Here is a 20991-nt window from a genome sequence, read left to right on the forward strand (position 1 = left end):
ATCGGCGGACAGTGGGGAACCTAAGTGTCTTATTGCAAAACTGTATGTCTTAAAACTAGGTTCCCAGGATTCCTCTGCCTACCCTACTATGTGCAGGATACAGCGTAAAGCTAAAAAAAAATCAAAAATTAAAGTGTCATTATATGTATATTCAAATTGATAATAATTAATAACCTACTTTTTCTATGTATTAAAATAAAAGTTATACCTACTATAGAAAAAGAAATGTTTCTGTATAATTTTCTTAGTGCTATTTAACATATAATATAAACATAAAGAGTTTAATATATATTCTATATACATATTAATATAAGTAATACCGCCTGCGCCTGCGCCTGCGCAAGGTCGGCTTTGAAAGGAAAAAAATGTAGCATCTGTCCCGCGGCACGCGAACGTCACGTGTCTTCACTTACCTGGCTTTGTAGATGTTATATGTTCAACTTATTTATATATTTATATTATACTTTATTTTAATATAACTTTTTTATTATTCTCACGATTTAAATAAAACACACACTAAATGTAAAGGGAAGACAAAATTAAATAGTGTAAACTATATTTAAATCACTTAAGCTGTTTCTGAGATTAGCGTAAACAAATACACAGACAAACAAACAAAAATAACGAGTAGAAATTATTGTTTTGGGTTCTACTACATTGATTAATGATGTCCCCAATAGATTTTCTCATTTCTCATGTACAGACAGCAATTAGTTACAATTTTATTACATTTATCTATATTTAAATTAGTTACTTTTATCTGTGGCTTCGCCTCCGTTGTCAATAAGAGTTGTATATGATATCATTATGACACATCCTAAATACCAGAGGTAAGTTTGACCGCAGGTACAGTGAGTTATATAGAATCGATGAATGTTCTGAAATATATTATAGTCTATAGCCTACCTCAGTTTAAGGACGTTTTAGCAAAAAAGGATTTTTCAATTAAAATCAATCATTCCTAAGATTAACGCTTTTAACCAAACTAACTCCTCAGCTTTATAATTTTAAATAAACATATTTAGATAGCTTTTGTAATTTTAGGGTACGTAGAAGAGAGAGAGTGAGTGATGCATATCTAGAACTATTTTTCAGGGTGCTTGGCCTTCAGTGGTTATATGACTTAAAGATAATGTGGCACAAAATTTAAATGGGCACGAACTATCCCTAGACGGTTGCGGGTTCAATCGCTTCTCGAGGGAATGGTTACATTAAAATAATTTTTATTCTTCCGCTCTAGCAGATAAAGTGCGCTTTTAACAAGCAATGTCTCGAAAATGTAGGAGTGCATGGGGAATGGAGAATGGGGGATGGATGTCTTAACACTACGTTCCCTTTGTCCCCCCTGCTATAAGCGACATATAGCGTGAAGCTGTTGTGTACCCTATTATAAAATCAAACATCCTACTCAACAGATGCGCACGCGCCAAATGCCGGAAGCTATTTTGCTTTGAAAAAAATCATATGGCATATACCGTTTGCTGCTTTGTACACCTTTGATTTGATCCCAATTTTTAATACTTGCATGTTATATTGGTGATTGGGATGCTGTTCTGTAGCGATGGTTACAGGCTCAACTACGTTTTTTGGACTTAATCTTGTAAGTTCAAGTTTAGTTTAAAATTTAAATATATATTATAATTAAATATAATTATTTGTACTGTCAGGATATTAATATAATGAAAAAATGAATAATAGGTGCGTTTGAAGCACAATCAAAAGATTCTAAATTAGACATCATACGAATCGTCTAATAATCACTAATGTGTTAAGTGGCCGAACTCAACGCCGCGTTTTGCCTCGTTACCAGAGGAGGAAATGAAAATATTAAATATTTCATCTTCTGGCATGGAAATCGAACTCACAACCTGTCTGTGTTTATCGTATCTCGCTTGTGCCACTGCGCCTCTACCCCACGATGCCTATCTTCAAATTGTGAGACCTAACCCATCTATATGCCAAATGTCAAGTTTCTCAATCCAATACATTTACGTTTGTGCCTTGTGTGTCAGTTAATCAGTTAATAGTAGTGTTTTTAGAACCCACTAACAAACCTATGTACTCCTTCCCACTTCATTTACTAATCCAACCATTAATCCATAAGGTGTTCAAATCTTGATACCGTGTATTTGCAATTTCTAAATAGTGAACAGATGTGTAAGCACCTTGCACTTGCCATCTGCGCATGCGCATACGCAGACGACCGGGGGCATTCACTTATATACGTGTACCTTTGACCATTTCACTGTCTTGGATTATAATAAAAATATATGGATAACTAACAGTCACACTAGCGACTGGTTGTAGGTTCGATCCCCACTCGAGAAAATGAAATAAGTATATATTTAAATTTATATTTACATTTCATCGCTCTGGTGTCGAGGCAAAGCGTGGCTTTGATTGCCACCACTCAACACGCAATACCTCCAGAATTCGGCGGAAAGTGGAGAACGGAGTGTTTTAACACTAAGCTGCTATGTGCGGGATACAGCGTGAAGCTGATAAAAAAATATGGATAATGTACCTATAGCGCAGTGGTTGTGTGTCATTTTTTAGAGATCAGGTTGAACAAAAATGAATTCTAAAACACATAAAAACTGTTCAAAAGTAATGGAAAGCCTCCCCTGGAAGGTGAAAAGAAAGGAAAATTATCACACAACTCTCCGCCTCATATTCTCCGCACAATGTGCAGGTGTTACAAAAATGCCACCCATCCAAATAAAATCCGAGTCACCACCACTTGACCCCATTGTCACAAAGGAAGTCGTCGACGCCGATGTAATCAGTTAATTGTTCTTATTACTTAAATGACTACGAGCAACTCTTATTTAAATATGCTATGTCAATTTATATTGAAGTAATTTGTTAATGTACCTATATATATCATGGTTTAGGGGTAATTAACATTAGTGCTAATAGATTCGATATGATAGTATCGATAAATTAGTTATTTCGATGTATTTTTTTTATCTCTTCTTATTTTCTACTAATATACTAATTTTGAGAGTTGCCTATGGTTTTCTACGCCGTGTCTACCAGAGTGAGAGAATGAAAGAAAAATTTAATGCTTACAAGTTGTATGTTTTTATAGCTTCACACTGTATTCTGCACATAGCAGAGTAGCCAGAGGGAATCTGGGTGGTGGAAACCTAGTGTCAAAACACTCCGATGTTGTTTTAACATCATTGCGCCATGCCGGCTACAACGTTCGTTGTTACCTCACGTTCTTTTTCTTTGTCTCCGTCTTTTTTTAAAGCTTCACGCTGAATCTCGTTTACAGCAGGGTAGGCGATGGTAGTGGGTTCGATTCGCAGATAGTTGCATTAATTATTTTAATTTATTTATTATTTATGAAAAGGAGATAAATCGCGGGGTTGAGTCCCGCCAGTGTCCACCCAGCTTACTTCTTAAGAAAAGCCCTAAACCGTTTCAAGGTTTCTAGGTCACTCAATAACTGACATTATTCTTGAGAATAATAAAATATTAACATCTTTCAAATGCTAACCTAATTTTGTAAGAAAGGAGCTAAAATTAACATACGTACACACAGACCTACAGTTGCAGTGTTCTTAAACAATGCCATTGTGTCTTAATATTTCATGGTCACTTATTTAAGGTTAAGAAGTGTTAAATTATTACTTTTTTTTTTGGTTCTCGCTCTATCCCGCGCATAACATTGTAGGCAGAAAGATATATTGTTAAGACACTACGTTTTTCAGCCATTCTAGAGACATATTATATTTCTCTGCTGTTCTATTTTCATTATGAGGCCGTCTTAGCACAGTGACACTGTTATAGTAATAAAGTACGGTCAACCTGTCCTAGCCACCTGAAGTTAGGTTTTCTACATTTTTGCTCATCGTTCACTCGGTAAGAAAATAATCGAAAGTAAGAAAAATTTTGATATCAAATCTGCGCAGCTATTTACAGCAAAGTTCAGGGCGGCCACGACTCGTTGACCGTACTGTAGAAATAAACACGAGGGTTGTACATATAATAGCTACGATTTTATTTTCATTCAATTCAATTCAGATTTGTGCGGTAAGTGGGGAAGTGCATTAATAGGAACAAAGTCTCTTATCACTTGGTTCCTAGGTTCCCTCTGCCTACGTGCTATGTGCGGGATACAGCGTGAAGCTTACCAAAAATCCTCGCTGTGGCAATAAGACAATGCGCGTCGTTCGGTTTCATCTCTCGACGCGGTAGAGGTGGAAAATGAGGAACGAAGTGTCTTAACTAGGCAACTGCTATAATTATGCGGAATACAGCATTAATTGAAATAAAATTTATCTGTACATAAATCTATGTAATGCATAATAATATAAATGCATTTTTTTAAACTACTTTCACCGTGACCAAAGCGAAGTTCACAAAAGGTTTTAATTATAACCTAACCCTATACGTCTGCGGCCATCATCTGTTACCCTGGTAAAAAGTTTCATTTTTTTTCTTATTAAACATCTTTGCCCCGAAACCTGGTTATTATATTCGCGCGTGCACTTTTGAATTTTTGCCATACAATAAAAAAATCGACACCGGTTTAAGAATTACACAAAGGGACCCTAATCTAACCCTCTTATTCGATCTCTCTTTCTTTTTTGATGGAAATGAAAAGAGACAACAGATGCATAGGGGCTGTTGTGCGCGCGCATCTGCCTCTTATATTATTAAAGTCATATGGAATTAAAATTTTCGTTTGATTCTCAGCCTTTAGTGAAGAAAATATAGCTGGTTTCTGGTTGCTTGTGTGGTATATCGCAGATGTTAAAAGCATTTCGGTATACAGCCCAGTGTTGTACTGAACGCCGTCACTCCGCCGGTAGGCTTCGTGGCGTGCGGACGTCTTCGCGTTGACTTCGTATAGGCGTTTAATTTAATTAATAATAAAAATATTAATAAAACACGCGTCAAGTGTTAACGTGACTGAATAGAATCGTGACTGTGAAATGTATTGAGAGTTCTAGTTGTTGTTTTTTTTTACGACCTTTCTGGAAATCGTTCGGCCGTATAAATGATGGGTGTAAGCAGTTGTATGAGCCTCAGACAGGCTAGGGGCTCCTGTCATTGTCCCGCGTGCCCTAGAGCTTCGGGCCATGGGGCTCCCATGCCACCCCAGACCTTGGTACTTCCACCAATGGCTTTGGAGCCCGAAACCACGCCAGTAAAAGACAAGAAAGGATCTAAAATGAAAGTTCTTAAGAAAATCAAGAAGAAAATTGGATTAGGTAAGCTTTGGAAAGCTTTTCTTTTTCTTTTTAATTAGTGAAACGTGTGTATTGGTGTTTTATAGTCTGTGAAATGTATATTTTTAAATGAATATGAATAATTGAACATTTTCAGTTTAATACACAAAACACAGGCGGTTTCTAACGGTTTTTTTTATCTAATCTGCAAAAGCTAACATTTGTTACGTTTGCACATTTTTTTATTAAAAAAAAACAATGTTAGGTAATAGTCTACCTACTATTATATATATATAAACATCATCTTAAAAATGTATAGTTCTATTGTACTTTTATAATCTGTTTAATATTAAAAGTTAATGAAACTCATTAAAGCTTTGAAAAAAAATCGTACTGTTCTTTTCTATTCTTTGATTATGGCGTTTTGAATAAAAATATACATGATTTTTACTTCTATTTGTACTACAGATGATATTTTCTAAAATATCTATGGAATGAATATTTTTTCCCTTTACCTTCCATTAAATGTCAATTGTGTTTGAATATAGAAGTAATTCGAATTTAGAGCGTCATTTCAAACGGTTTTTGCATTGCCAGTTCAATTTTCTTGAATATTTAAAAATAAACACGTTATATTTATTATTATAAAGTGAAACAATGTGATGGACGTTTATCTTAATAGAAAATTTGGTAAGCTTTAGTTTAGTTTTATTATTTTAAATTATAATTCAATTTGTAGATAATGTAGGTATTATTCTTAGCATTTTTTCGCTTTAGCTTTTTTGACTACGATTCACATATTTTTAATTCAATCACTTATGTATGAATAGAAAATTTAAATTATTATTTGGAAATAATAGTTCTGTATCAATTTTTAAAGTAATAGTGAAATTAGTACTGTCGTCATAAAAAGTTAAAAACCGACCAATATTTTTATACATTATGTTATGTTAAGATAATTGAAAGTATCTACAATCTACATACATATGAGTTTCTTTTGACTTTTAGTTATTTTTCAATCCACAGATAATAGCTTGAAATAACAGTATGTAATTAAAATGTTATTTATGTTTTATTAATTGGTCGCGTGCCACCTGTACCTACCTACATCTGCCAAACACCTTGCGTTAATCAATAGTTATTATGTAATTCAAATTCAAATTCAAAATATTCTTTATTCAAATAGGCAATTATTATAAGCACTTTTGAATCGTCGAATGAACATATGAACAAAAAGCTACCACCGGTTCGGAAGGCAGTTCTGTTGAGTTCTGTTCTGTTGAGTATAAGACGTCAGTTAATGTTCTGACGTCTTATACTCACTGGTTGTCACCAGTTCAAATACATTCTAGAGTGTTTGTATTGCGAACACGGTGGGTGTGGGTTCGATTTCATCTCGTGAGATGCCAAACATGCAAATTAGTAAAATTCATTTCTTAACAATTCTGATTTTAATGTGGATTTCAATAACAAAAATAGTGATAGCGATTTACATGTATAATACACGCATATAATATTAGTATTATTGTAGTACATGTGGACGAGCACGACACTAGTTCTGTTATTATTCAAGTAAAAATGTTAGTGATATAACTTGTATCTATATTTAGTTTCATTCTTTTTCCTTTTACTTGTAACGCATCGTTGAGAGGGGTGTTTTTTATTATCGGTCTACGGTCGTTACTTCTATTCTAGTTGTATGATATAACAATAACTAGAAATATCTTTCACCTTAATTAGAAACTAGGATATTTATACAAAATGCACGCAGAGAACCTAATGTAAAAACAGTAGCTTTTCTACTTACCGTCGAATTTTCCAAATATTTTGTCTACTTGTAGTAAGGATATAGTTAGGTAAATAATATATAGCATGGTGAGCCAGGAAAACTGGTGTTAAGACACTCCGTTCTTACGCACCGCCTACCTATGTCTATGACTTTATTTTAATACGGCTCTAGTTATCTTCCTTATTTTGGTCACAGATTATTAATTTATAAGAAAGGTTTAAAAACAAAAAAAACATTGTTTAAAAAGAATAAAGTTATTGAATTTGTAAACAATGCTTTTTTTGTTCATAGATTAAATAAGACTAAAGCCATTTGGTCATTAAAAAAATAAACTAAGCGCACTTCTAAAGTCTTTGCCTAAAAGTTATGAACAAAAGTCCTTTTTTTGAACAATGCAAATTATATTGGCATATGGCGGCCGGATGTTGCAACAGATGTAGATAGTTTCCGTGTTGCGTGAATAGTAGGCTTTAGCTTTGGGGTCCGCGTCAGGAAGTAGGGGTCGTCGAAGCCGAAAACGTACATACAGTACGGTCGACGAGGATTTTTCTTAAGTTTGATTGTTTTTCTTCAGAGCGCGAGTGAACAATGCGCAAAAGTTCAGAAAACTTCGCTTTAGCCGAGGCCACGACTCGTTGACCGTACTTGAATATGTACGAGTACTATGAAGTATCACTCAACACGCTAAATTAGGCGGTGCGTAAGAACAGAGTGTCTTAACACTAGTTTCCCGCTGCCTTGCCTGCTATATGCAGGATAAAGCGTGAAGCTAAACAAATCATATACATTATATATATTGAAATCGTGTGCCTGATCGATCGTTACGGTTTTATTTTTATGGTAAATTTATACTAGCCTTTGGAAAGCCGTCTCACGATTCTTCTATTGTTTTTTAATTGAATATAGATAGGTAAATGATTATTTTTGTTGTGAATTTAATATTTATATGTTCACTTTGATATATAAAGTTAAATACAGTACAGTATACATTCTGCCTTGTAAGAATTTCATAGGTGTGCCCAGAAACAGATGATCATAGTTTATCGTATTTTTTTTTTTCAAATTGCATAACAGTGCATCCTTGCAAGGTTTTTTTATGTCGTCCTTATACGGGTCTTTGCCTCGAGAAGGTCGTTTTGGAAAAAAAAATTCTAAAGACAGCTGTTCCAGCAGCTGACTGTATGAGGCCTGTTTCAAATGGAATGTATTTTATTTAATGTTATTTATTATCTAGAGTATAGAAGATAGATTTAATGTTGTATCTTTTTGTTTGCTTCACGCTGTATCCCGCATCTAGCAGGGGGTAGGTAGAGAGAAAATATTAATTTTCGAGTTACAAGCGACAACTTGTACGTATCAATAATTCCTTTTTTTGTAAGTAAGGGTCAAATTTAAAAATTAAATAATATTAAAAATTTATTTGTCATGAAAAAACTAATTTACTTTTTTCTGTCAACCCTGCCCATCTGCTCACGCGCATGCTCCAAGTACCGTTTCAGAACAGCTGGTGTGTGAAAGAGTCAGCGTGCGTTAGTTCATACGTTAGACGGAGATAGCATATAGATATTAGACATGAAGATATGGCGTCAAATACCACCTGGGTTTACTTAGTTTTGGTGTACTTTATGATAAAATTTAAAGTATTCCGAGTAAATATTATATGATCTAGATAAATTGAGAAATAGGTTATTTTTTATATAAAATAGTAACAAAATTTATTATGTTAATAGGTTATATTACTATCATTTTTTTCTCAAGGGAAAATAAATAACACAAATGAACTTTACCTTTTGAATGTGCAATATCATGAGTTCAGAGATGGAAAATGAAAAATATGTAAATAGAGGTAGGTACATATATATGTAATACATATTATATTAATTTACCTCATCCTGGACTCGAACTTGAAAATAAATAATAATCTTTTAATATTTTTTCTTATATTTTATTTCTATTCTGCTTTAGACATGTAGGTATCAATAAAAGTAAAAAAAAAAACGCATCAGCTGTTGTCTGTCTGTTCTTTGTTACATACAGACATTATATCTTGCGTCCTTGTCTAATATTATATTGTACCAGCTGCTTTATGTATTTTTTTATTAAGAAAGAGATAGCTTTAACAGATGCTTAGAAAGAATATTGTAACTTTATTGCGATTATGATTTTGTTTCGCGGGGTGAGCAGAGGGAACCTAATTTCAAGACGTTGAGTGGAAGAACTCAACTTCTTACTTGCATTGGTACCAGGGCGAAGAAATGAAAATGGTACATTACTCTGAAAAAACGACTTATTAAAAACCGATGCAAATAATAATTTAGATTAAAAGTGTTCATACAATACATATTATAAAAATATTTAAATAATCGACTAATGATCTATTTAGTATTTTAAATGTCAGTATTGTCAGTCGCAATAACTTCTATGGTTTTAGTTTACTATCACTTGTAAGATTACGAAACTTCGGCAGCATTCCTCTATACTAAGAGTTCCCACGGTAGTTAGTTGGCTCTTCCATTTCGAATCGTGCGTTATCTGGACGTTGCATTGCTTTACGGCGTTAATCCACGTTAACTAATGCCAATTAAAGTTTAATTAGAGTTATTTTTTAAAACGAAGAACCTTTATCCTGTATCCCGTAATCAGGGTTAGCAGGAGGAATCTAGTGTTAAGATAAAGAAATCCACTTTCTTGCTTGTTAGCGGAACTAAACGCTGCATTTTGTCCTATTTTGAGCGTAAAAATAATAACTTATTTATCCGAGTTGTCTTTAGGCAGATGCGTAAAGTATATCCATATAATATAGAATAGAAAGGCAATTTAATAAATGTCTCGACAACCCAATGTACTGGAAAGCGCGCAAACGTTGAGGTCGGGGGTCGCGGGTTCATGTTCCGGTTAGGTTTGCATAATGTATGGCTGGCGTTTTAGTTGCATTCGATGTGCACTTTCAATTTTCATTATATATATATATATATATATATATATATATATATATATGTACGTATGTATTGTCTTTAGTGTTGATGTGTGGATAATGAAATTGGAGTTAACTCATGTTGTTAATATAAGTAATTGTAATCGCGTCGGTTTTGGGTTGAATTACCATTCCGGGGAAATTATTTTATTTATTCGCTTTGGTCTTGAAAATTAAGCAGAAAGTAAGAGTGAGTGTCCGAGTGTCTAAACACTCTGTTTCTTCTGCCCACCCTGCTATATGCGGGATACAACGTGAAGCTAATGTTGATTAGTTACATTGATAATTTTTGAAGTAAACATTTTTTTTATTTGAACTACGAAAGCGTGTTTGCATAACGTCTTAGTACATATAATAGTAGAAATTAACATGTAAATGTTTTCTTTACTAACTTCAGAGAGCAAACGGATGCAGGAAGTTACTTTTGTACTTAATAAATATAGTGTCTGACAGAAAACGCGATGGTGGTGGGTTCCATTGTTACTTGGAAGAATGGTTGCATTATTTCCCCGCTAAGATAAACTACGGTGTTGAGTTACGCATCTCAACACTTAATGTCAGAAATTTTTCACTTTCCACAGAAGTGGAACGAAAGGAGTCTTTAACGTACTCAAAAATAAGTGTAGCAGACAGGTGAATTTCTTTTTTTTTTTAATTTCCCGAAATAGTAACCGAACAACACCTTTCCAATTTTGTGTCCATTTTTTTTCCAAAATTTTCTAGCAACAGATGTAAACATATTAAACCCTTTTGAATTTTAAAGCGTTTCTCAGTACTGCGTGGGAATGGACAATTTAGATACACCCTCGATTATTTCCCTTAAAGTACGACCTTATTGCTTTACAATAAAAGTGATTTTCCACTGATTTTATGCCATGCAAATTATAATACAAGCTGTGAATGGTTAATTTCTTTTATAGTTGTATGTATAACAATGTAAGAAGAGTTTGTTTCCGGTAATATGTAAGTTTATACATTTTTTTTTGGGGGGGAATGATGATTTTTTCCTGTCTATTTTGGATGCATCTGGTCGTTTTTGCGTTTTCTTTTCGATTTCCTATGGGAACAATTGGTGTTTTGCACCTTTTTGATTATTTTTAAACGGTTTTATTTAGCTCACCCCGTTTGTTTATTTGTTTGTTTGGGTCAAATTTAGTAATTGAAATTTAACCCTCTTCCCGTTAACCGATTGATCTGAAATTTGGTATACGCCTTTGATTCTGGTGACAATACAATTATCCATATTCAATATTATTGTGAATCCAAGATGGCCGCCGCTACAAGATGGCGGACAACTTCGTTTTTTTCAATCCCATCAATATGGGTATCAAATGAAAGGGCTTGTCAATTAGAATTCAGTGGACTATACAAAATTAAAATCCAAGATGGCCGCCGCTACAAGATGGCGGACAAGTTAGTTTTTTTCGATCCCATCAATATGGGTATCAAATGAAAGGGCTTGTCAAGTAGAATTCAGGGCACTATACAAAATCAAAATCAAAGATGGCCACTGCTACAATATGGCGGATAATGTAGTTTTCAATCCCATCAATATGGGTATCAAAATAAAGGGCTTGGTAAGTATAATACAGTATACTATACACAATTACAATATGAATCTCCCACCTAAGTCAAGATCTGGTATCCTGTCGAGGACTGTGTGGCTATAGGGTGCCTAAAAATGAGACGTCGCTAGGGGTACACCACCCAAGGGAAAAGGTAAAAGCGCGCCGAGAACTGTATGGCACTAGGTGGATAAAAATGATATGTCGTTAGCGTTTTCCCCTCAAGATTCAGGCACATCTTGTTGTACATAGCCTTGCTCCTCTATTGGACCTCTGGGGGGTCGATCGTAACATTCTCCATTAACCTTGCAATAATGAGGCACTCAACGAATTGAATAGTAGGAGAAATAAAAACTAAAAACTTAAAAATAAAAAAGTAAAAAAAAAATTTTAAGTTAAACGGTTTTATATTGCAGATAAATGTACTAAAAAATAAAAAATAATTTCATGGAAATTATGATTACTAAAATAAAATCGTGGGGCACGTCCAATATCTACAATCGAAAGACATGGCATGAGACTTCACCCACCTAGTGGTAAGTAGAAAGTGTCCCCACGATTTTATTTTAGTAATCATAATTTCCATGAAATTATTTTTTATTTTTTAGTACATTTATCTGCAATATAAAACCGTTTAACTTAAAATTTTTTTTTTACTTTTTTTCAAGATCTATTAATACGGTAACGTTGTAGTTGGAGAAGTGGGTGGAGGACAGTGGGTTAGCGTCGTAACTCTAAGCGAGAAACCTATGTGGATTTGAATCTGTCAATACCAAGTGCGGCGTTGAATTACGCCACTTAGCACGTAATGTCTTGAAAATAGACTAGATTATCTTGACATAAGGTTATTATTGTCCATCTTTAAAAAAAAAAATTTTTTTTACAAAGTTCAAATAAGTTCTTTATGCCTAATAAACTAAATGCGAGCATTGCGTGTAGATAATTAATATACTTATCAGCTAAATGTATTCCCAACTACAACATTCTTGAGAATTTTTCTCAGTAACTTTTCGAATTGATGAAATATTTTCTTACTGTTCACACGCTTTCGTTTTAACCCTTATATGTAACAAGGCGCCGATAAGTAACTATTTATAGGAAATCAATATATTATATAAAATACTCGCTTTGTATTTGGCTTCGTTCACCGCCGTTCATAGAACCTAGTGTTAAAACACTTCCGTTTCTTACTTTCCGCTGAATTCTGGAGGCACTGCGTGTTGAGTGGCGAGTTCTACCATTTGCCTCGTTATCAGAGTGAGGAAAGGAAAATGTTAAATATTTCGATTCCTGGAGTGGGAATCGAACCCACAATCTTTCGCGTTTACAGGGACAGGCTTGTTGCACAATATAGTTAGTTTATATATTCCTCGATAAATGGACTATTCAATACAAAAAAAAAAATTAAATTCGAACTAACAGTTCCTGAGATTAGCGCGTTCATCCAAAGAAACTCTTCGGCTTTTTAATATTAGTATAGATGATGTCACAAGGATTCCACGATGCCCAATTGAGGCAAAGGATCAGTTTTGCCATGAAACACTGATATCACATCACATAATGATGATTGAGAAATACACTGAATACCGAGGCAGCCGTGACATAGCGACATAACGTTTGTGGGTTCGATTCTCGCTCGAGGAAATTAACTATTTTCATTTGCTCGTTTTGGTAAAAAGACAGCGCGGCGTTTAAAAATACACTTAATGTCTAGAAAATGGTGGCGGCACTTGGGGAACAGAGTGTATTAACACTAGGTTCCCTCTGCCTTCCCTTCTAAATAAAAAAAAATTAGAACCAAAATCGGTATGACAAAATAAATCGATACATCGCACAGAAAGGTGACGTTCCCACGATCCGTGAGAGTGTTGGAGTGAGATGGAACGTGCAATAAACTATACGTGCGAAAGAGACAGAAATAGTAACAATTACGTTAACAGTTATATAGTATGGTTAAAGGTAGCTTATTTGTTTATAATCTGGAACGTGTTTTAGGAAGTTTTTTAATTGTCTTTACTTTGTAAAATAGATAATAAATAATTATTTATGTGTTTCTTAGTTGCACGCTGTATTCCGCATATAGCCAGGGTAGGCAGAGGGAACCTAGTGCTAAGACACTTCGATTCCAATTTTCCGCCATTTTTCCGAGACATTACGTATTGAGTGACGGAACGAAGATATGAAAATAATTCATTTACCCGAGTGGGAATCGAACGCACAACTGTCGCTTTTACAGTCAGAATAAAATATTATTTAATATTACTTATTATAATTTTAATTCTGTGAAATTAGGAAATATTTTATTTGTAACTGTATACTTTACTTTTTAAATTTTCGTTGGTCACACTCTAATATTTTGATAAAAACCCATGATTAGGACAATTAGAGTGCTCAGAATGGTGGTAGCTTTCACTAATTTAGGTATAACACGGTAACTTATTGCAATAAAGATTAATTTAAAGGCAACATAAATTTCTCTTCTCTTTTTTTCTCTTTCTTGCTATGGCTGTCCGTCGTCAGTTCTTTGCTTGTTGAAAGAATCGTTTTATTTATGAGCCTACCGTTTTAAATATGAAGTATTTTATTTATTTGTAATATACCTACTTAGTCTTAAATAAAAGCTTATTGCATCATTTTTGAAATCTAATTTATCTGATCTATAGATCATTCATAACCTTGATCCAACCATATTTGGTAACGCATGACAGCTAACAAAGGTGCATTAACGAAAGTGATGCTCCCACGGTGTAGATCGTTTATACTTGTTTTTTGTTTTCTTTTTAAATATTATGTAGATGTGATTGTTGTTGTGGTACATCACTAATTGTTTTTTTAAATAGAGGATATCTAGTGACAGAGTATTTTTTAAAATTTAGTTATGAAGACTAATAAAATGCGGAAGTTATTTAGCCTAATTTATGTTTAAATTATTTTTTATTTCCTCTCTTTGGTAGCGATAAGCGCGGCGTTAAGTTTCGCGACTCAACACATGAAATCTCAAAAAATTCTGTTTGATAATATGTTGATGTGACAAATCACTCTGAAAAGAAATTGCTGAATTAAACGCCGCATTTGTAACAATAAACCACAAAAAAAATTGTGCGTGTACAACTGTTATTCACGAATTATACGATGAATTAACAAACATACATACAAAATACCTTTGCAATTATAATTTTGCTGTTTTCAATTAAAAATAATAATCAATTATACATGATTGCTATAGAATGGAAGTAAAAATAAAAGGGCAGTGACAATTGTATCGTGGGATAGGATATGAGACCGTTAGTCCAGTTTTTATCCTTCGTTTTGCGTGAAACGTGTATGCGCTAGCGGGTTTGTGTGCTTTTTTAAATAAAAAAACAGGATAATAATATTTAATAAGCTGGATAAGATGATTATAACAGCAAGAAAGAAAATGTTATTAAATATAATCGAGCCCCCAACCATCGCGTCTACGTTCAGACATATTGGTACTGAGCCTATCTTCCTTTCTTCTAAAAAAATTTCCATATTTAAATACGTTTATCTTTTTTTTTCTTACGTTAGTTAAGAAATAATTATATTAATAACAGTATAGAAAGGCTGCCATTATTTCTTTATGATCGAAATCGTTCTTGTTATATGACCATTACGTTACGTGTTAAAGCTATATTTATAATTTACTAGCGACCAGCTTACGGCTTCGCCCGCTTTACCACAAAAATTTTTTAGGAGAACTAGTTCCTGAGATTAGCTCGTTCAAACAAAAACACTACTTATTATATTTCTATTCTCAATAAATATTGTATATACAAATACACTTAAATCCGCATATAGGAGGTTAGACAACCTATAGTTAAGACTCTCCGTTTTCCGCTGAAACAGTGGCGGAATTAAATGCTGCACAATAAATTTTAAAATGTCATAATTGTATTTAAATATTTTATCATACAAAATATCAACCTATTACATATTAATCGTGAAAAACATTTTTTTTTCTAATCCATGGAAGCCTAAATGATTTTGTTTATGGGAATTCTTGGTGTGTGTGCTACTTTATAAATAAACGGAACACTATAGAATATGTTTAAATTATTTTGGACCATATGTCCTAAATAATAAGATGCCTTTTGCTATATTAGTTTATCTAGCGATTCATTTCCCACGCTATCGTCGGTGAATCATTAAGTATCGATAAAATGTGGTCGTGTTTTTAGTTGTATTTTTGTGTTTTGTTTGGTTGGTGTGGAAAGTGTAGGTTCGATTTTTGGTTGAGGCTTTTTTTGGGATTTTTGTAGGTGAAAGGCTTAAGAGTAGTTGAATTTCTAGTTAGTCTAAAAACACATTTTTTTTTTCATTTTCTTCAGTAGGATTGATTTGTACTGACGACTGTCATCATATACTTCCAAGTTAGTTACATGTTATCTGTAACACAAAGGTCTTTTAGTAAATCTTTTGTTCACTAGATGAATAGCCTGTGTCAGTTCATAACGCTTATTTGTCTCATTACATAGAATGACGGTAAATAATAAATTAAGTTTTTAACTTATTGTTTTAAATATATCTTTTTCTTTTAACGTCACAATGTATCCCACATATGGCGTGGTAGACGAGGGAATATAGTGTTAAGACACTCCGCTCTCCGTGCACCATCCAATTTTCGAGACATTACGTGTGCATTTGTTTAGCGGAACTCGATCGTCTTTCTTACCAGAGCGAAGAATTGGAAATAATTAATAGCTTCGAGGGGAAACATGCTTGTGCCTCCGCACCACGACCGGCCTCATGGTTTTCTGATTTTAAATAAAAAAAACCCACTATCTCTAGATAAGCGAGAGGAAACGGATGTACAAAGTATCCACTATCCACTGGCCGCAACCAGTAACTTGTATCAAGTGTCCATGGGATGTGAAATCTGATACGTTTGATAGCTTTCCCGTTTTGTGATTAAAAAAAAAAAAGAAATTTTTAATCAATTAAAAAGGCCTTAATTTTATATTATATTATTATATTGCATCTTCACGCTGTATCCCGCACTTAGAAGGGTGGACACGGGAACCTGTTGTTAAAACACTCTTTTACTACTTTCGGAACTCAACGCCTTGGTTCACCTAATTTTTCGAAAATTTTGCATTACCTGGGGAATAGAATATGTTAACATTAGGTTCCCTCTGCCTATCCTGCTGTATGAGGGTATCCCGCAGCAGTGTGAACCCTCAACCATTGGGATAAAGGCAATGGTTGAGGGCTGACGATGGTCTGACTTATTTTTAACCCCCTGCCCCAAATATCGTTGCACATTGAAAATGCATTTAATTTATGTCTCTAACTAAATCCCCGTGGGTCAGTGCCATGTGTGACAGTTGTGCATACGGCTAGAGGCGACCCCCGCGTTGCTCCCGCCGTGTTATATTTTGTATTGTCTGGAGAATCGGAATAACTATGGTTTTAGTGTATTTTAAGATATTTTTGTTGTCCAGATTTTAAAAGGTAGTTGACTTGAGAGAAGTGTTAACTTATCCATCTATTAAAAAAACTATGGTTTCCGCCACCCAATACGCAACGTTTCGTAAATTTAGTGACACGGGCAACGGAGTGTCTTAACACTAGGTTCCATCTGTCTACCTTACTATAGAGAATAATATTAGAATATAAATAATACTAATTCTAAATCCTTCCACATATTATATTCCATTTCACTTGAAAAGAAACGAAGCGTGACGTTCTAAAAACTCACCGTGCATGAACGTGTGGTGTGCGAGCGAGACGCAAACATTCATTGGGTAATGTTAGAAAGATACGGCAATACTGGATAGTGAGGGAAACATTGTAATAAAAAGTTTATATCTATTGTTTTTAACTACATATTAGATGTTTTTTTTTTAAATAAATGTGCTGATTGACTTCTTCTTTTTCACTTTTTAACCAAAAATTAAAAACAAGTGAAAAAGATAAAATATCTTGAAACTTATTTTTATCTTCTAGGGTAGGCAGAGACAATTAAAAAAACCTACGAAAATCTTGCGCACCTCCAATGGGTGGTGTAATATAGCCTTTCTCAATAAATGGACTATCCAAAACAAAAATATTTTTTAAATTTAGAGATCTGAGATTAGTGTGTTCAACCAAACAAACTCTTCAGTTTTAAAAGTATAACGCGTAGATAGATATTTTCTACGTATCTTTGAAATGACTCATGCAAAATTCTAAAATAACCCCCTTTGTGCTCTCCCCTCAAAGGCCTTCTTTGTTTTTGTATTATAATTAGGCTAACTAACTCTGTTTGTCTGCATGTTTGAAATAACTCCGAGACTTTTTTACTTTTTTGTATAATATAGCTTTAGAGATTAGTTAGAACATGCCTTTGAATAAATATGGTTTTTGTTTTCGCTATGGATATTCTGCAGAAGAAATTTCAAATAAATAAAAACTAGACTAAGGTATCAAAATATACAGCATTTTAATGGAAAATGCCTTTTCGTTTTTTGTAATATGCATTTATATAAAAATTTCTAAAACATTTAACATGTTTTTTGAGGAAGTGTTGCCATAATTTTATTTTTTTACAATTAGTAATAATTTGCTATCTATCATATATTCATAGGATATGTTAAAATAAAGATTTACGATAAAAAGCAACTATCCATGGCAGAATGCAGTGTTACACTCCGCCAACCACCAGGTCATGGACCGCGGCGTGACCGAACCGAGTAAAAACCGATTGGAAATAATTCACAACCAATCATGCTATTAGATACGGTTTTAACTGGACCGTACTTAAATTTTATAGTGGAAATTATGGTTTTTATTCACCGACCTAGTAAAATGAGGTTATCCGTTTGACCTGTATGTCTGTATGTCTTTATGTATGTGATATTGTTGGAATTGCATAATATTTTAATATAATATCTGTTTAAGCATTTTGTTTCTATGTTGATCCTGCCTGAAGCTAATTAGACAATTCTTCTTCTTCTACGTCCTGGCATTAATCCCGGCTATTGCCAGGGTCTGCTTTCCTACTCAACCTACTTCACTTTGCACGGTCTTTTGCGACAATGTATAACTAAAATTTATAACTCATAATGTGTACAGATATCTTTACAAATGAATGCCCTAAAGATTATTTATGGTTTCAAGATTTCTATTCTTGTAAAATCAACAGAATAGTAAATAAAACATGCAGAAAAATAGTACACGAATAATTAGTTATATTTATAATATTATATAAATGTTTAGAACGTGTATAAACAAGGGAATAACTACACTAACATACCACAAACTCTGAAGAGTTATTTAAGGGAGATCCCCTAATGTAAGGGCAGATGGGGATACTTAAATTGTACGGTCCGTTATGTTTCTGGGTTAAATTTTGATAGATATTGTGGAGTGCATAAAAATTTCAGATCTTAGAGAGAAATATGTTTTTTTTGCCTCCGCTTTACTCTGCATTCCACATATTACATGTAGTTTGGTAAATCACTGTGAAGGTGTGTTCATTTTCTTCTAGATTATCTCTCAGGAGTGCCTTCCATCAGAATCCCTCTACCTATCTTGTTATATGCGGGATCAAAGAAAATACCACATCGTCCTCTTTCAGCTTTAATTAATACGTAATTTCAGGAAGAACGTTCTTATTATAGTAGCTTATTGTTACTTTTAAAATTCTAAAAATAACTGTTTAAAACGTTACTTTGATTCAGTTTATGAATTTTATAAACAAAATAACACAAGGTATGATAAACATATGGAAAGTTTGTTTAATTTAAACATCTTTTAACTGACTTCAAAAAAAGAAAGTTATCAGTTTAATAAATAGTAAACTTAGTACATAAAGTAATAGTTATTTTTATTTAATCCAAAATCTTATATCATTTCTGAATTAAGCCCGTGACCTTCAATAAAGACAACATAACAATGCCCTATTCGTCGAGGGTAAGTTAGAGGAATCGACAGCTGCGCTTGTAACTCACTTGGGGGTTTTGAATGAAGTGGTTTTAATCCTTAGGGATTGGTGTGGGGGTGTGTTCTTGATAATGTATCGATTTCTGTTATGTTCGAGGGTAGATTGAGAAATAAATTGGAAGATGGACAAGACACTCTGTTTTACTCAAAAAATTGCAGCTTCATTAATTTTCTAGCATTGTATATTTGTGTTATCTTTTTGTTATTTTTTAAGGTTGATTAAGAAAATTTAATTTAAATTCTCCATTTTACTAAGAAACTGGCGTTTCACACTTTTTTGCGAATACTTTATATTTAGGCAGAGATAAACTAGAAGTTAGACTCCCAGATTTTCTCCTTTTGCCCAAATTTGCGACTACTCTTTGTACGCCGCCGCCGGGGCGGACAAATAAAAATAATTCATTTCTCCGCGGCTTTGAGAGCTGCGATCGATACTAAGCTAAGAACTCCGCTATATGGGACACAACGTTAAGTTTTAAATAAACGTTCCTCTCGTAAGAATCGAATCCGCAACCATCGAATATTTAGTCAAGGGACTTGCTCCATTTTTATTATTTTTATCCGTTAATTAACATCACCTAATTGCTCTATCCCGGAACTGTCGGGATAGTTTTAAAATTATAAAGAAATCTTATATGCAGTATGGTTCATACTTTTAGGAGATACGCTCGGAAGGACATCCTGTTCTTTTCTGAACTTGGGGTGCTCAGTGGATAGTGAAATGTTATGTTCGCTTGTGTTGTTTTTTTTTATTAAAGTACCTTTTAATGATGTTCTTGACATCAAATGCGGGTATGAGTGCGTATTTTTATCTCGTATAACGAGACAGCATCCGGGGTTGATTTCTCTGGCCTACCCTAGTATATGCGGGATACAGCGTGCTGCCCATATCAGTATGTTATGATGTTAACCTTAAATATTTAATTGTTTCTTTAAGATATAAATATATCTGTATGCAATCGATTTTAAAATAATACACGCAATGGTTGATGAACATTCATTAGTACATCAATCAACAATAGTTATATATCTGCCTTGCGACATTAAATCTAGTGCAACTCTGACGTCATACTCCCAATATTAGCGTCCACCAGGAAGCCTCTGACGCAAAACGTGACATTTGCTAGCTAGTCTGTTTTCGTTTTTTTTATTCTATGGTAGATTGTCTTTTTTTTTCTTTTTGACGTTTAGGTAATTGTTTTTTAGTCTGTATTTTGTTTGACTTTTTTTGTGATATGTATGTTACGTTTCGGTACCCAACGCCGCGCTTTAGCTTATTACCTAATCGAGGAAATGAAAATAATTAATTCCGTAAGTGATAATCGAACCCAAAACAATCATCAATAATGCTTTATTTACAATCTTAATCTACTCAAAAGTTATCTTATATTTATAAGTATTTTTTTTGTCCCCTCAGAATAGTACCCTCTCAAGCCACCCTCGCCCTCCCGCCAAAATGACAAAACCGAAATTAGGGAGACTATTTATATCGTAAATTAATTTGGGACACGCGTCGCAAATAGATTGTAAGCGTTG

General features: G+C 33.8%; 1 protein-coding gene across 3 annotated transcripts in view; it reads left to right on the forward strand.

Annotated features, from left to right (window-relative positions):
- Nucleotides 1-20991, forward strand: part of LOC146530333 (protein neuralized-like) — a 33447-nt gene that overhangs the window by 5339 nt on the left and 7117 nt on the right. The window contains exon 1 of one of the 3 annotated variants that reach the window (XM_085200846.1): nucleotides 4792-5225. The exons of 1 other annotated variant lie outside the window; for it this stretch is intronic. In XM_085200846.1, coding sequence (XP_085056972.1) covers nucleotides 5012-5225 — 214 coding nt within the window. In that variant the 5' untranslated portion in view covers nucleotides 4792-5011. Of the gene's footprint in view, nucleotides 1-4791; nucleotides 5226-5732; nucleotides 5874-20991 lie in introns of those variants that run through there. One more of the 3 variants, XM_085200847.1, reaches the window with a different exon arrangement.

The sequence above is a fragment of the Heliconius melpomene genome, chromosome 17, assembly GCF_056956725.1.
Source record: "Heliconius melpomene rosina isolate 202511_hmr_F chromosome 17, ASM5695672v1, whole genome shotgun sequence".
Classification (NCBI taxonomy): Eukaryota; Metazoa; Arthropoda; class Insecta; order Lepidoptera; family Nymphalidae; genus Heliconius; species Heliconius melpomene.